General features: G+C 45.4%; 1 protein-coding gene across 2 annotated transcripts in view; it reads right to left on the reverse strand.

Moving 5' to 3' along the window:
• RUNDC3B (RUN domain containing 3B) overlaps positions 1-16,247 on the reverse strand; it is a 192,181-nt gene extending 175,934 nt beyond the window's left edge. For both annotated transcript variants that reach the window (XM_075315611.1, XM_075315612.1), the window contains exon 1: positions 15,925-16,247. In XM_075315611.1, the coding sequence (XP_075171726.1) occupies positions 15,925-16,007 (83 nt within the window). In that variant the 5' untranslated portion in view covers positions 16,008-16,247. The remainder of the gene's footprint in view (positions 1-15,924) is intronic.
• Between the last annotated feature and the right edge of the window lie 1,704 nt (positions 16,248-17,951).

Raw genomic sequence — 17,951 nt, forward strand, 5'->3', positions numbered from 1 at the left:
TCTCAGCCCACGGGAGTTAGAGACACCTACCAGATGATGATATAAGCCACCCGATGTAAAAAGCTTTCATCCCTTGTACCAGTCTACTAAGGCAGCCCAGACCAGGGCTGTCGTTTCGAAAGATACTACACTTGATCTTAGCCAGAAGACTGAGAAATGATAGAAGATCAAAAGGCATCAATTGATTGCAATTTAGGCTGGGGGGGACCCAATAAGCATGGGTCTCCCCAGCCTGAGAATACCAGCCCCCAGCTGTCGGGCTTTATCTTGGGCTGAGTATCAAAATTGTGAGGGCTAAGGGGCTGCAGACTGTAGTCATTTTTCTCTGCTCTTTACGGAACGTTATCCTTATGAATAAAGAAGGAGAGGGATCGAGAGACAACATTAACACTGAACTCTATTTGGTAATTCGCTTCTCATCCATCAACCTTCACATAAGACAAGAATGAATCTAAAGTGAAGAAGAAAACAAGAAAGAGAAAACCTCAGTAGTCAAATGTCTGCCTATTGGCATCACAATCGCACCCGAGATGGAAAATATGGTAATCAGAAAAATGATTCGTGATCAGAACGAGAAGCGAACAGACATCCGAGGGAAATATCCTAATATATGAATGATTTAGTCACCGACTCATTGTGCATAGCCCGTCATGGAAAATGCTGCACGCAAATTGATGACATTTGGATAAAAATACACCCAAAAGATAAGAGGCGTAAAGAACACAAAAAGTCCATGTAAAGCCTACTGCCGGAAACCATCCATAGTCAATAACGTTCCTAGGGGAAAGCAGTGGGTAGCTTGTTATTCGGGATGTCAGGAACATGCTGTACAGGTGGAAGATCCAACAATACCACAATTCATTATGGTGGAGTTCACATGGATTGTAGTTGGCATAGGGTATCAATATGACCAAAAATGGTTCCAACTCTGGAACCAGTAACAAAAATGAAAACCTAACATTGTTCCTGGCACCATAATTCGAGATGGGTGAATAGTGAAATATTTGTGTTCGGATTATACTATCCAAATACAGAGTATAATTCCAGTATTCGTCACGACTAACGAATCTAATGCTGGTCAATGGGGAACCCAAGCATTTCTTCTTGAAAATTTCCCAGAAAAATGCTCGGGTTTCCCATTGACTTGCATTAGATTCGTTAGTTGTGACGAATGCTGGAATAGTACTCGAATAGCGTAATCCGAACGCTTCACTATTTTCCCATCTCTAACAATAATGCCTAAATGAGTGTGACTGGTCCTGAAGCTCATACCATTCAAAATTTAGGGCAGTGCCATCAGTACCATGGTGGTTGACCTCCTATACCAGGTATAGACACATTGATATGGACAGCTATCTGCTGGGCACTACATGTCTCCAGCATACAGAACCATTTGGTCATGAGCATGCACCCTAAGCCAGGGGTGCAGATGGGACATTTTTCCCAGATGTAGGGCATCAAGGGTGGAGGATTAAAACATCAGTAGTTCAATGCCTGACATCTAAAGTCCACATCATGCAGGCTTCTGCTGTAGCCAGTTGTCCTACAGCCATACACAAGCCAAGTGACAGAAGAGGTCAACTATACTTTTGAGGCAAGATATCAACATCTGGCCACTATCTTTCACCCTACATATGGACTTTTGCGGTGTTTTGGGGTTTTATGTAGACTACACAATACTTGGTACATGGGAATATTAGTAGGAAAAGTTGTTCCATCTTAGTAAGTGTTGAAGTATCACTAGGAAATGTCATCACTTAATGATGGCTGGAGGTTTTACCTCTGGGGCCGTGGGTGGAGGGGTGGCAGGAGTATCCTGTATACACTTCACAGCTACTCCCTGCCAACCAGCCGTCCATGGAACTGCAGCCACCCTACTGGAGGACACAGACAGAAAAGGGCCCCTGTGCAAGAACAGTATATAGGCCCTCTTCAGTCCAATAACTCATCAAAATTCACAATTCCACCTGTTTTGGAGGTAAAAATGAGCTCCTAACCTCTTAGTCCCTAGATTGCACCAACGATATGTCCACTCCTGAACCACCCCATTCATGTCTATGGAGTTGCGCTGCAGCAGATGCAGTGGCGTAACTACCGCGGTCGCAGCGGTCGCGATCGCGACCAGGAGGTTAGGGGCCCCGGCGGCCGCCAGGCAGATCAGCAGCCAGCTCCTGTCAGTGTGAGGGGAGCTGCGCTGATCTGTCATAGACCTCGCGGCCGCTATTTGACCCGCTGCTGCCGCCGACACCGGGCCCCCCTGCCTGATGTCAGCGGCGGCACCGGGGCCCCCTACCTGGTGTCAGCGGCTGCGGCGTCTCCCCCGTCACAGCGCACAGTAATGATGAAGCATAGCGCGGCTGGTGCCGCGCTATGCATCACCATTCTCCCCCTGTGCGATGACGTCACTCCCGAGCGACTGCTGTGCTGAGTGCACAGAGTGCAGGAGAGGAGGACGCCGACCGCAGCAACGGGAGAACGAGCAGCGGGGAGGACAGCAGCGGTGGAAGGAAGAGAGAAGGTGAGTACTTGTTTGTTTTTTTTAATATAAGTGAGTAAACGGTGGCCAGAGGCTTGGGAAGGCAGTTCTGGGGAAGCTGCATTATTGTACATGGAAGCCTGGAGAGGCTGCTTTATACATGGAGGTCTGAGGAGGCTGCATTATATGTGGAGGTCTGGGGTAGCTGTATTATTATACATGGAGGCCTGGAGAGGCTTCTTTATACATGGAGGTCTGAGGAGGCTGCATTATATATGGAGGCCTGGAGAGGCTGCTTTATACATGGAGGTCTGAGGAGGCTGCATTATATATGGAGGCCTGGAGAGGCTGCTTTATACATGGAGGTCTGGGGAGGCTGCATTATATATGGAGGCCTGGAGAGGCTGCTTTATACATGGAGGTCTGGGGAGGCTGCATTATATATGGAGGTCTGGGGTGGCTGCATTATTATACATGGATATGGGGAGATAAGGTATACACACCAGTGACTATGTAAGGGGAATACATGAAATAGCAGAAACTGCTGTGTGAATACTGACTTGAAAAATCCAATAGCTATATGTAAGAGTGAAAATGTGAAAAATGGAATCTGCATTACTGCCATGAACATATGAATCAAGAGAAATTTAGCTACTGAATTGATCAATGCAATAGAGCCCCAACACTACGCCAAAGTATTTCTCTACGTTGGGGTCCCTAGCTTGTGTGTGTCCTCTCATGCAGTTAAAAAACTTACCGTGTATGGGAAGCTGAGATCCAGGCTCATAGTGGGGGTTTCAGCGGTCAGAGCATTGGATTTAGCAATTTTCACTAAGTTTTTCCATACTTTTGGTTCAGTGCTATCTATACAGTTGCATACAAGCTATACAGCGGAATGTAAAATGGCTAGAACAGAGGCAAATGCACACAGAAGAGAAATATTCATCACTGTGATACTGCAATGGGAAGCCTTCAATCTCCAGCTGCGGACATCGGCGAGTGACGGAGCTCGGCAGACATAATAGGATATGATTGAGTAATCGGAACTTACTCAGCAAACAACGCGGGGTCAAGATCAGAAAGACACCTCCAATGCATGCTAACGACGCATGATCCATGTATACTCCATCAATGCTTAGGATTCTCTATTGTGAATGCATCAAGATATACGAGAGATGAACTCATGCTACGTATACCCCCAATACATATGTGTGACAATAACGTGACCTACAAACAACAATGAGCCCCTCCTCTGAAAAGGAGGTGAGGGCCCCCAGTAAGGAGCCCCTCCTCGGAAAAGAAGGCGAGGGCCCCCCAGTAAGGAGCCCCTCCTCTGAAAAGAAGGCGAAGGCCCCCCAGTAAGGAGCCCCTCCTCTGAAAAGAAGGCGAAGGCCCACCAGTAAGGAGCCCCTCCTCTGAAAAGAAGGCGAGGGCCCCCAGTAAGGAGCCCCTCCTCGGAAAAGAAGGCGAAGGCCCCCCCAGTAAGGAGCCCCTCCTCTGAAAAGGAGGTGAGGGCCCCCAGTAAGGAGCCCCTCCTCTGTAAAAGGAGGTGAGGACCAACAGTAAGGATCCTCTCCTCTGGAAAAGGAGGTGAGGGCTCTTAGTAAGGAGCCCCCCCTCTGAAAAGAAGGCGAAGGCCCCCCAGTAAGGAGCCCCTCCTCTGAAAAGAAGGCGAAGGCCCCCCAGTAAGGAGCCCCTCCTCTGAAAAGAAGGCGAGGGCCCCCAGTAAGGAGCCCCTCCTCTGAAAAGGAGGTGAGGGCCCCCAGTAAGGAGCCCCTCCTCTGAAAAGAAGGCGAAGGCCCCCCAGTAAGGAGCCCCTCCTCTGAAAAGGAGGTGAGGGCCCCCAGTAAGGAGCCCCTCCTCTGAAAAGGAGGTGAGGGCCCCCAGTAAGGAGCCCCTCCTCTGAAAAGGAAGTGAGGGCCCCCAGTAAGGAGCCCCTCCTCTGTAAAAGGAGGTGAGGGCCAACAGTAAGGAACCTCTCCTCTGGAAAAGGAGGTGAGGGCCAACAGTAAGGAACCTCTCCTCTGGAAAAGGAGGTGAGGGCCCCCCAGTAAGAAGCCCCCCCTCTGAAAAGGAAGTGAGGGCCCCCAGTAAGGAGCCCCCCCTCTGAAAAGGAAGTGAGGGCCCCCAGTAAGGAGCCCCTCCTCTGTAAAAGGAGGTGAGGGCCAACAGTAAGGATCCTCTCCTCTGTAAAAGGAGGTGAGGGCCCCCAGTAAGGAGCCCCTCCTCTGAAAAGGAAGTGAGGGCCCCCAGTAAGGAGCCCCTCCTCTGTAAAAGGAGGTGAGGGCCAACAGTAAGGAACCTCTCCTCTGGAAAAGGAGGTGAGGGCCCCCCAGTAAGAAGCCCCCCCTCTGAAAAGGAAGTGAGGGCCCCCAGTAAGGAGCCCCCGCTCTGAAAAGGAAGTGAGGGCCCCCAGTAAGGAGCCCCTCCTCTGTAAAAGGAGGTGAGGGCCAACAGTAAGGATCCTCTCCTCTGTAAAAGGAGGTGAGGGCTCTTAGTAAGGAGCCCCCCCTCTGAAAAGGAGGTGAGGGCCCCCTTTCGGGTATGTTGACAATGCATCTTTTCCCGGTAGCTTTTGAGCAGTTCTACACCTAAAAAAAGTTAGAAAAATGGCTCATAAATGGCTCAAAAGAAGTATTCCTGTTAATTTCAATAAAAAAAAAATCACGTGCTGGTTCAATCTTAAAAGCCTGAACTGTTGAACCCCCCCGCAGAAAAAAAACAACGCCTAGTTGGAGAAAAGAAGGTGCATGTCATTTCTTTGGAGCGGGTCCTGGAGGAAAACGGTACAGACCGTCCAATCGAAAGACTGCAGAAACTTTTCAAAACTGATGCAGATAAAAACAAAAAAAAAAAAAAAAACACACCTCAGTGTGAACATAGCCTGAAGCCTCATTCAGACGTCAGGTTTTCCCATAGATTTGTATGCATAGTACTCGTACCTCCTCACATGTCCATGTATTTTTTCTTCAGTCTCAGTGATCTATACACATTCAAGGAGACTTGTCTGATATTGGCCCATTTGGCAGATTAAAAGGTCTATGGGTCCGTTAAAAAAAAAAAAAAAAGCACTTGGATGCCATCTGTTTACTGTCTACTTTTTACAGACTGTTTAAAGGGAATCTGTGACCAGGTTTTTGCTCCCCCATCTGACAGCAGCACAATGTAGAGACAGAGACCCTGATTCCAGTGATGTGTCACCTACTGAGCTGTTTGCTGTCATCTTGATAAAATCAATGTTTTCTCTGCTGCAGATCTAGCAGTTATACAGAGCTCATGAATATGCTGGACTAACTGGCCGCACGCCAAGTAGTCCTGTAATGATAATCTCCTGCTGATTAAACCATGATTTTATCAAAACTATACTAAGCAGCCCAGTAAGTGACACATCACTGGAATCAGGGTCTCTGCCTCTACATTATTAGGTGGAAAACCTGGTGACAGATTCCCTTTAATATGAGAAGGTTGACAAATAAGCATTTTTTTTTTTCCATTTGAGAAAAACTGATCAAACTCTGATGGTAAAACCTGACTGATGAGACCGCATACAGGCAAGGAATAAAAGGGATTTTCCAGTTCTATAAAATTGATGGTTTATCCAATATCAGATCGGTGGCGGCCCCGCAAATTCGCCGTTACAAAGAGTCATGCTTGAGCCATCTGGCCATTTCATTGCTTCATATGCCACAACTTTGTCCATTTAGTAGCAGAGGTGCTGGGTCCTGCAGATCGTCCCATTGAAATAAATGGATGAACTGCCCATTGGGATGCTTATCCCAATTCGGCCTGATTGACAAAGTCATGATGCGCCTCGGCGTCGAGGACAGGAGGAATATGGCACTTGTGATGGGTCTCACATACACCAAGACTAGATGTGATGCAGCACAACCAGCAGAAGGGGCCACACGTCCTTCTCTTCACATATGGAGCTGAGAGCCGGCGATACTCTACATGATTGCAGCTTATAATCTGACGAGCGCTAGTATAAACTGTAATGTGCAGCGCCACAGTGGCCTTGTCAGTGCGATCCTACCATTGTGAGCGTTATTGTATTATGAGATATTAGCATCAGTTCCCAGCATTCACCTGATTCTTCATCCACAGCTACGTAGATGTTTTCTACCATTGGGCCTTGTTTTATTAAAGGGGTATTCCCATCACAGACATTACTGGAATATTCCCAGGGACCTCTGGGACAGCAATCTTTAGAACAGTGACCGGCAGCCCGATCCTGCTCCATTTAATGTCTATGGGACTGCTGAGTACAATGCTCAGCTATTTTCAGCAGTGCCATAGACAATAGATGGAACAGAGGCCAAGTATGTGCACTTATGCTCCATTCAGCATGAGGTTGCCAAGCACCGTTCTTAAGACTGCTGCCCCAGAGGTCCTTGTAGATATGAAAGTAGTCTTAAAAACAGCCTGAATGGAGCGAAGGTGTGCCCATTTGGCTGCTGTTCCCTCATTATCTACAGGACTACTAAGTACAGCCCTCGGCTATTTTCAGCAGTCCCATAGACAATAGATGGAACAGAGGCCAAGTATGTGCACTTATGCTCCATTCAGCACAAGGCTGCCGACCACCGTTTTTAAGACTGCTGTCCCAGAGGTCCTTGTGGATATGTCAGTAGTCTTAAGAACAGTTCTCAGCAGCCTCATCCTGAATGGAGCAGAGGCGTGCCCGCTTGGCTGCTGTTCCATCACTATCTATGGGACTGTTGAGTACAGCACCCTGCTATTTTCAGCAGTCCCACAGACAATAGATGTAGAAGAGGCCAAGAATGTGCACTTACGCTCCATTCAGGATGGGGCTGCTGAGCACCATTCTTAAGACTGTTGTCCCAAAGGTCCTTGTGGATTGTGGTAGTCTTCAGAATGGTGTTTGGCAGCCCCATCCTGCATGGAGCAGAGGTGTGCCTGCTCGGCTGCTGCTCTATCATTGTCTATGGGACTGTTGAGAATAGGCCTCAGCTATTTTCAGCATTCTCATAGGCAATAGATGGAACAGATGCTAAGTATGTGCACTTATGCTCCATTCAGGATGGGGCTGCTAATCACCGTTAGAAAGACTGCTGTCCCAGAGGTGCCCACTCTGTTACTGTTCCATCATTGTCTATGGGACTGCTGAGTACAGCACTCAGCTGTTTTCAGCAGTCACATAGATCATAGATGGAGCAGAGGCCACGCATATACACTTCTGCTCCATTGAGGATGGCGCTGCTAATCACCATTAGAAAGACTGCTGTCCCAGAGGTCCTTGTGCATATGCCAGTAGTCTTAAGAACGGTGCTCTGCAACCCCATAATGAATGGAGTGCAGGTGTGCCCGCTTGGCTGCTGTTCCATTATTTTCTATTGGACTGCTGAGTAGAACGCTCAGCTATTTTCATTTCAGCAGTCCCACAGACAATAGATGGAGCAGAAGCCAAGCATGCGCACCTATGCTCCATTCAGGTTGGGGCTACAGAGCCCTATTCTTGGGATCGTTGGGGGTCCCAGCGGTCAGACTCTCAACGATCCCATAAATAGGGAATAAAGGGTTATTCCTCAAAAATAAACTTAATAGCGTATAAAAATAAAATAAAATATTTTTTCAGGCCTAGGTTTCCAATATATCATTCCCGCTCTTGCTGATTTTTCCACCATGGACAACATATCACCACCGAGCAGCAGAGCGTGCAGGATGTCAGCAGGTAAGTGACCATCAGAGACCCCCTTTGTCATGACTTCAGAGTGGTCATCTTAAAAGATATTCTGTGTTCTGGACAATTTTATTTTGTTGTATTGGTCTTTCAACAATAAGGGGGTCATCAAGCGTCCTCCTGCTGGGACCCCCAGTGATCATTTGCTATCTGTGGGGAAACCTGGCAGTAAGTGTTTAATTCCTCTACAGCGCCACCACAGGGGAAATGAAGTATTACATAGTGACCATTCATATCCGGGCAGGACAGGTCCCACATAGCAAGAGGCACTCTTTATAACCACTTCCTACTCTGGTCAAGAGATGAAGATCCTATACAGAAGACCACCCAAAGTTTAAGTTAGAGGACCTGTCACTTGCTATAAATATTTATTTTCTTTAACCTATTGTAAATCCCACTTTTCTCCTGAATCCGACGGTGTTTTTCTTTTGTTCCTGCGCCTCTCTGTTCATGAGATATCGCCCTTTCTTTCCTGCTTATAAATCTAGTCGTCTTATCCAACTGGGCGTGGTCCTCAAGAACACGCCCTCAGAGTAGAGTTAAGGGCTACACCCAGTTGACTAAAAAGACTAGAATTACATACAGGGAAGAAGGGGCCATATCTCAGGAACAGAGAGGCGCAGAAACAAGAGAAAAACAGCGCCGGATTCAGGAGAACGGCAGCAATTACACCAGGTAAAAGATTGACATATTCATGGCGAGTGGTTAGAATCGATGTGAGGCCCCATACACCTCAATGGATGTCATAATGCAGCTTTGTACGACCCTGAGCCATAATAAAAAACTGTGTATTTGCCTTTTTACATAATTGCTTCCAAATAATGTTTACAGCACAAATAAAAATAAATAAAAAAAATTAAAAAAAATAATAGAAAACTTTGGCAAGAGAAGGCTAGAAATTCCTCCCTCGTTTCCACTGACTTGGGATATTACACCGTATTGTGGGGTAATTATACTGACACCAGCACGGCGAAAAAATTCAATCACTGCTCTTGTGGAGAAATGTACAATGTCAGCATCGCCCGGCTCCGCTCCGAACACGGGAACAGATCCAAAGTGCACAAACACAAGAAGGGGCAAGAAAACTCAATAAATAGAATATTAACCCCTTTTAATCAGCCAAAATATTTCCGCAACTTTGTGCCGTTATTTCTGGGAGGATTTGCGGCTGCCCAGACTTTGCCTATTTTGGTGGCTGCCACTGGTGAAGAATAGTATTACGTATCGGCACTTACATGGAAAGGAGAAGTCCCCCGGACTCTCCACAATCTGGGATCCCCCTAAATTGGGTCCATATGCCCTAATAATGCTTACAGAAAAAGGATGACTTAGTGATTGTCTAGTGTCACGAGGTGACTGTTAGGATAGCTGTCCCTCATGCTAGGAGACCCTAGGCTATCCCTATTCTCCAGGTTACTCCTGATGGTGGAGATGCCAGAGTCCTATTACTGGCTATGCTCCTGGCCAGTACTACTCCCTCCAACAGGGAGGGACAGGGCAGGAGTGTGATGGGAAACATAAAGACAGACAAGGGAAAACCAAAACTATGACACACTCCAAACTCACAGGAACAAAAAAACGAGAGACTCAGGATAAAAGCAAGAGCAGGAAGGTAACAAGGGTTAACTAACAACCACACCCAGCAACACCACATGATATCTGGTCTGGTGAGGTGTTGTGATCCAGAGTAAGATAACTATATGTGGAAGGATTTAGCCAGCATATATAGGAGGGGAGCAGATGTGATTGGCTCCCCCACAACATGTGATCAAAGGAGACTAACACGCAGACTAGCCAAGAATAACTCTTACTAATCTGCCTATGAACTACCAATCTGCAGGTCGGCGCACGAGTGTGCCTGCACTGATCACAGACATCAGAAAAGATAGCAGGCAGAGAGTCAGAATCTGTAGTCTGAACAGTAACTGACGCCGCCATGACAGTCTGCGAAGTTTTAAAAAATCTCTGTGTGACATTAGCTGGCTGCTCGTTTCAAAAGCTACGCCAAACCGTTTCTCCATCACGACTGATATCAACTCTTCCAGTTTGCTCATTAGGGTCACAGTCCCTCAGAAGTCTCTAATGGGGCAATCCTGAGAGTCAGGAATAAGCCTATAGTGTCCACTCTGCTGCGGCTAATCCTCAAACTTGTGGCGTCTGTACCCTTAGGAGGGGCGAGCATGCATTTTGAAGGGTAATTCCCAAGATAGTAAGCTACCCCTTTATACGAAATAGGGGATAACGTGCTGATCGCTGGGTCTCTTAATGATCCTGAGAATGGAACGCTGGGCCCTGGGAATCAGGATTTGGAAAGCCCAAGCACATGTGTGGCCGCTGCTCCATTTATTGTCTCTGGGAAAGAAGAATACAGCACTGGGAATAAACCTTTAAAGGGAATCTGTCAGCAGGTCTTTTTCTATGTAATCTGAGGGCATCATGATATAGGGGCTGAGACCCTGATTCCAGTGATGAGTTGGCTGTGTGTTGCTTTCTCAATGAAGAGCAAAAAGGGAAACAAACGTGGTTCCTCTGCGCTGCTGATGGTATTCCAAGGGGAAATAAAACCGGGACAATCTATAAATTGAATGCGTTTTTATCAACGTGTTTCGAGGTCATCAGACTTCTTCCTTAGGATACAACACCAGTGGTGGTATTATCCATGGTATCTTCTTCCTCAGGATACAACTCTGGTTGAAGAAGTCAAGATGATTTTGAAACGGCGTTAATAAAAACCACATTCAGTTTACCAATTATCCCGGTTTTATTTCCCCTTGGAATACTATCAGCAGCGCAGAGGAACCACATTAGTTTCCCCTTTTGGCTCTTCATGTTTTTTACAACCTATGGGTCTTTAAAAGCTTCATCACACAACCCATTCCTGTACTGTTAGTATCCATTACTCTCAGAAAAGACCTTATTGCGTTTTTTTGTTCCCCAGTCTCTTTATTGCTGTTCCAATAAAATCATGTTTTATCAGCAGGAGATTATCATTACAGGTGTCTAGTGTCTTCTGATCCAACCACTCCCCCATACTGATTAGTAGCTTTCTGTCTATGTACAGTATGGCAGCTTTTTGTGTACACTATAGGTAGAAAGCTGCTAATCAGTGGTGTGGGAGCAGGGTTATATAGGGCTCAGTATTCTGAGCACTGATAGATCAGCAACAGAGAAAACACTGATTACATCAAAATGACAGCATGCAGTTAAAGGGAATGTGTCAGGTGATTTTCTAGTACAATACTAATGTTATCTTTAAATAGAGCTTAACCTTTCAGGATCAGTAAGTTTTATTGCTCTATGTTATCTTGTTATCTTGTTGTAAGCTCCATAGAATTCAGTGTGATGTTTAAGCTAGTCAGGCATATGTAAATACAAACTGCACATTCACTGCTCCCTCCTCTCAGTGCAGACATTGGGGATCATAAATCTGAACAGAATTTGCATTGCTGCCCCAATCCATCTCTCAGCAGTGATAGTGAATGTACTGAGAGGTGGGTGGGGAAGAGGGAATATGTAAATTGTATTTACATACACTTGACTAGTGAGCACAAGACACTGAAGTCTATGGAGCTGACAGCAAGATAACAGGAAAAGGTAGAGCAATAAAACTTACTGATCCTGAAAGGTCTCCTGATTACATAGCAAAAACCTGGTGACAGATTCCTTTTAATGCTGACTCCATGTCCCCAGCATCTCAGTGGGGAACCTGTCACAAGGCTCATGCTGCCCAAACCCCTAATCTCTTCTTATGTCAACCATCTAACCAAAAAGATGGCCATTTCAAGAGCAAATTTTCCACCGGGTTATGACACCTTACAAATGCTACATGAACAATCTTAGCTCTGCTACATCAATAAGAGAAAAAAAAAAAGTACTATTGTGCTGGCAGTGTTACGCGAGTTACCAGTGCACAGTGTAGCGGTACAAACCTCACCCTACGTGTGAAGGTTTATTTGTAAGGATCTGACTGGCACTACTAAGATCCTCCTCAGTCCGTCTCCCGAACAATGACAGCACAGAGCCGCCGCCGCCGCCGCCGGGGAGACCGTGCCCATTGTTCATCAGTCATCACAAGACAGTGAGAGAGGAATAATGGAACTCGGAGTCCTTCTAAGGGGCCGCTCCCACCACCAGCAGCCATCAGTTTATGGTCATGGAGCCACTTTAACAAATATGGATGGTTCAAAACAGAGACGTGTGGATGCTCGGTGGTCCCGATTACTAGAGCGCAGCACTCCTGCATGTGTCCCACACTTCATTTTCTAAATTGGAGTTTTTCGCTCTCCGTCAGAATATGCTATTCCATTGAAGTTAATGGGAGACATCAGCAGACACAGATTAGGCTCTGTTCACATCATGTAAATACGTTCTGTCTCTGTTCATAAAATGCCTGGCACACAAAATCTATGGGGTCCTTAGGCCAAAATATTGGGGGGTTTTGGCATACTATATTTTTTTCTGCATAAGATTAGTCTTCTTTACTTTCCAGGAATACAGTGAAGAAAAAAAAAAAAAAACTAACATGATTGCATGCCTGTCACTGCCATCTTTGTACCCCAATGAGCGGAGATGGACTTCATAGGAGATTGTGATTTTTACTATAGAACTGAAGTATTGCAGTATATAGTACAAGCAATTAAACAATCACAGGTTCACGTCCCCTGGGGGGGACTAAAGAAGAGAAATGACGTAGAAATAAAAAGTTGTTATAATATATATATATATATATATATATATATATATATATATATATATATATATATATATATATATATATATATATATATATATATATATATATATATAAAAGACTATTCAAACGTCTGACTCATCACTACCATCCTTTAACTTAAAGCAAAAAACAATAATTTAAAAAAAAAAACTGGTATATAATATATAAATGCACGGCATATAATATATATATATATATATATATATATATATATATAAAATTTTAAAATAAAATACATTTATATATATATATATATATATATATATATATATATATATATATATATATATATATATATATATATATATATATATATATATATACACACATACATACATACATACATACATACATACATACACATATATATATATATAAATATAAATTTATTTTATTTTTTTAAAATTTTATATATATATATATATATATATAAAATTTTAAAAAAATAAAATAAATTTATATATTTATATAATATATATATATATATATATATATATATATATATATATATATATATATATGTATATATATATAATATTATAATTTATTTTATTTTTTTTAAATTGACATTACCATGTCTGCAGAAGTCATATCTACATGAAAAAAAAAAATTAACCTGTACATATATAATAATGGAATTTAATGGAAAACTCTTCCGGAAAAATGCTTGAGTTCCCCCACTGACTTCCAAAATTATGCTCAGTATAGAGTCGAGCCTCGTTATGAGCACCCAAGCATGGTAGTGCTCACCCATCACTATTCTCAATCAATTGAAGCATAATAAAAAAAAAAAAATTGAGTTTTTTTCTTCTTGAATGAAAATACTCTATTTCATGTGGATTTTGAAGTGGATCTGAATTAAAAAGTTTTCAGTACACGGGCATTGGCCGCGGCTTCAGTGGATTTTTAGTGCAGTTTTGTCACAAATCTGCATGCCACTGCTTATCCCAGCAAAGTCAATGAGAATCCTGAAATGCTGTGCACATGTTGCTTATTTTTTTCCTTGCAGATTTGGTGCAGAAAATATCAATTCTTGGTGCATTTTTCAGCCCTTCCACCCATGGATTTCAATATGAAAAACGCATAGAGAAAAAAAAAAAAAAAAAAGCACTGAAAATGCATGCATTTTTTTGGTGCCAAAATGTGCAGATCCGACGCAAAAAATTTCTGCACCAAATACGTGTGCACATAGCCTAAGGCTATGCACGCACTAGAAAGTGATTTTTTTCTTAAGAAAAAAAACCAAACCCTCTGAAAGAATCCCGCACTAACGGTAAAAACCGCGGTAAAACAGCACCTGCGTTTTTGCCACGATTTGCCACGGATTTACTGCAAGTTGGTCCCTGCGGATTTTTACCATTATCTATGGCAAAAACCGCAGGTACCTGCAGAAAAGAAGTGACATGCTCATTAATTTTGCAGCGGAAAATCCGCGGGTATAAAAAAAAACAAAAAAAAACGCAGTGTGCGCACAGCATTTTTTTAAAACCCATAGGATTTGCTGGGGAATGACTGCAGCAATGTTAGACACATTTTCCGCGGTAAATCCGCAGCGTGCGCACAGGGCAGTTCTATGAACTGGTGGTGGCCCCAGATGTGGGTAGGGGTTATCTTACTACAAGGAGAAGGTGATTTTGTGGATGAAAGCCTTTTGACATGTCCAGTAATCAGTCATTAGAACGGATCCGTCGGCAAAAAAGTTTTGCAAACAACTTTTTTTGTCCCTTTTGAAAATATTGATTTTTGCAGGATCCGTTTTTTTAACATGGGAGTCTATGGAAAACGGATCCGTTAACTGATTGCTATTTAGCCATGCGTTTTTCTTTCATCCGTTTTTTTTCTTACTGGATCAGTTTTAACACTAGAAGTCCCAGAGAGGGGTCATTTAACATTTCTACCTTTGGAACCCAGAAACGGGTCGAATGACCTTAAGGATTTTAGCTACCATCCTATAATCACCGTCTTTTGTTCTGTAATTAAGGCCATTACTGTCGCACCACAGGAGGTTGTTGTTTTCCATTGAGTTTAGCCATTCCGTTTCTAGTTAGTTCTATTCAGTTTATTGTATTGGATAATAGTTTGGACTAAGGGTCATTTGACCCGCTTTCGGGACTTTAGGGGGGAGCTCGAAATTTCTGGGACTTCTAGTGTTAAATGACAGATAAATAGCAATCCGTTAACGGATCCGTTTTCCATAGACTCCCATGTTAAAAATGGATCCTGCAAAAATCAATATTTTCAAAATGGACAAAAAAAGTTCTGTTTTTCACTACTTTTTTTTGTCAACGGCTCTGATCTAATGGACATGTGAACTCTGCCTAATGGAAATATTGTGAGCAGCAGACGACAACATTAAAGGATATTCCGATTTAACACGTTCTTCACCTATCCCCTAGACAATTGATAAATAGGTTTTGGTATGACAGCCAGGACCCCAACTGATCACTGGAAAAAGGGGACCCTATAGAGATAAGCTGACGATGAAGTCTTAGAATGGAGTGTAATTTCTTTTCCATCAGTTCCATAGACTTCAATGGAGCATAGTGCATCATCAACCAACTCAGGGGGCTAAGTTACTGTGTGGAGGGGGTCCTAGCAATCAGACCGTCACCTTCTTGGCATTTACCATCTATCCAGTGATGGATAACATGCAGACCCCAATCTTTGGAGAGATATGGGGGGTGACAAAGTGCCCTCTAAGTCACAGAACTCCATCTCCAGCCATGCTAAAGGCAAATCTGTAAATTGCCAAATCTCCCAATTCCCATCAATCAATAATGCAATGGCAATCCCCAGTGATCTGATTGCAGTCACTGCTCTATGATGGCCACACACAGGTCCAGCTTCATAGAACTTTATCTGCCTCCAGCCCAGATCTGGCAGAATCAGAGCCAAGTTTGCCACTTAGCACAACTCATACCTGTCACCCAGGATTTTACATGGGACTGCAGCTAATAGAACAATGCACATAAAGAGTTCCACATTCAGCTCTGCTACATGTGAGTGCAGTGTTACCTGCAGACTGTGATCAGGTTCTTCCTCTCCACTGCTGCATTCCTGGAGGCATTCTTCTTCCTGGACAGGCTGAGGGCAGCCATCTCCACACTGGACCGCCAGCCTATTGTCTCCTCTGTAGGAATAGCACAGTCCTGAGTGATGTGCTGCTCCCCTCCTCCCCCGCCCCCTCTCTGGCTGATGTCACTCTGGCCACAGGCTGGGGGGCAGCAGAGGCCTGGGGAGGGCACGGGGCACTCCAGCGGGGCGCACTCCGGATGGCACTCGCAGGGCAGCAGGTGCTCCTCCTTGGCAATGGCTTGGCCCCCAGTGACTGCTCCTCTCCTTAGTCAGCGCCTTCTCATGTGACTGGAGCGGAAGTGCAGAGCAGCCGCCTCCTGCCGGAGCCCAGTCACAGGACAAGACGCAATGGAGGCTCCCGGGGAAGGCACAGATCAGCCCTGCTACATCACAGGACAAGACACAATGGAGGCTCCCGGGGAAGCGGCAGCAGAGGAGCAGGCACCGAACTGCTCTGCTACATCACAAGAGAAGACACAATGGAGGCTCCCGGGGAAGGCACAGATCAGCCCTGCTACATCACAGGGAAAGCTGCAGCCTCCCCGCTCCCTGCATCCTCCCTACAGCCTCCTTTCTCCCCTGCAGCCTCCCCGCTCCCCCTGCAGCTTCCCTGCAGCCTCCTTTCTCCTCTGCAGCCTCTGTGCCCTGCACTGTCTCTGCTCCCCTCTGCAGCCTCCCTGCCTCTTCTCTCCTGTAGCCTCATAGCCCCTCTGCAGTCCCTCGTCTCCCCTGCAGCCTCCCAGCTTCCCTCTGCAGCCTCCGTGCTCCCCCCTCTGCTGCCTCCGTGCTCCCCCCTCTGCTGCCTCCGTGCCTCCCTCTGCTGCCTCCGTGCTCCCCCCTCTGCTGCCTCCGTGCCTCCCTCTGCTGCCTCCGTGCTCCCCCCTCTGCTGCCTCCGTGCTCCCCCCTCTGCTGCCTCCGTGCTCCCCCCTCTGCTGCCTCCGTGCTCCCCCCTCTGCTGCCTCCGTGCCCCCTTCTGCAGCCTCCGTGCCTCCCCCTCTGCAGCCTCCGTGCCTCCCCCTCTGCAGCCTCCGTGCCTCCCCCTCTGCAGCCTCCGTGCCTCCCCCTCTGCAGCCTCCGTGCCCCCCCCTACAGCCTCCGTGCCTCCCCTCTGGAGTCTGAACACTTTTACAAGGCACCGTGTGTGTGTGTGTATGTATGTATGTGTGTGTATATATATATATATATATGTGTGTATATATATATATATATATATATATATATATATATATATATATATATAATTTTAGAATTGGGTTTTTTTAACACACTAATATAGCACTTTAAATTCCGCAGCGCTTTCCAGATAGGTGTTATCATCACTGTCCCCATTGGGGTTCACAATCTGCATTCCCTATCCGTATGTTTTTGGAGTATAGGAGGAGACACACGCAAACACATGGAGAACATACAAACTCCAAAATCTGCAAGAAGTTTGTATGTATGGAATAGTTTTCTGTATTGTGCTGCAATGCCATAAAGAAGTCTTCACAAGCGGACGTCACAGCAGTAGTGTTAGGCCGGTTTCACACATCCGGCTTTTCGCCGGATCCGGCGCTCTCCCATACAGTGACTACAGTACAGTGACAGCGCAACAAGCGCCGGTCACGTGCTGTCATGTGAGCGGCGCATGTGACCCGGAAGTTACAGCGCTGTCACTGTACTGTATTGTCTGTACGGGAGAGCGCCGGATCCGGCAAACCGGCGAAAAGCCGGATGTGTGAAACCGGCCTTACCAGGATTTTGCTGTGCGGTGGCATAATTTTCAGTTCCCGGACCCATCTATCCTTCATTCCAGGTACAATAACGGCTCCTCATTAGAATGATATGGTTGTGAAATCAGTGGTTCGGCCATTTCTTCCAGGAGACATTTTTCAACATACCACCACTAGGCCATGTTACTCTGAGAGCCTGCTAAACATGCTCACAGCGGCAGCGTCTCTACTAGAGTTGAGCGGATCGGTCATAA

The sequence above is a fragment of the Anomaloglossus baeobatrachus genome, chromosome 6 (genome assembly GCF_048569485.1).
Source record: "Anomaloglossus baeobatrachus isolate aAnoBae1 chromosome 6, aAnoBae1.hap1, whole genome shotgun sequence".
NCBI classification, from domain to species: Eukaryota; Metazoa; Chordata; class Amphibia; order Anura; family Aromobatidae; genus Anomaloglossus; species Anomaloglossus baeobatrachus.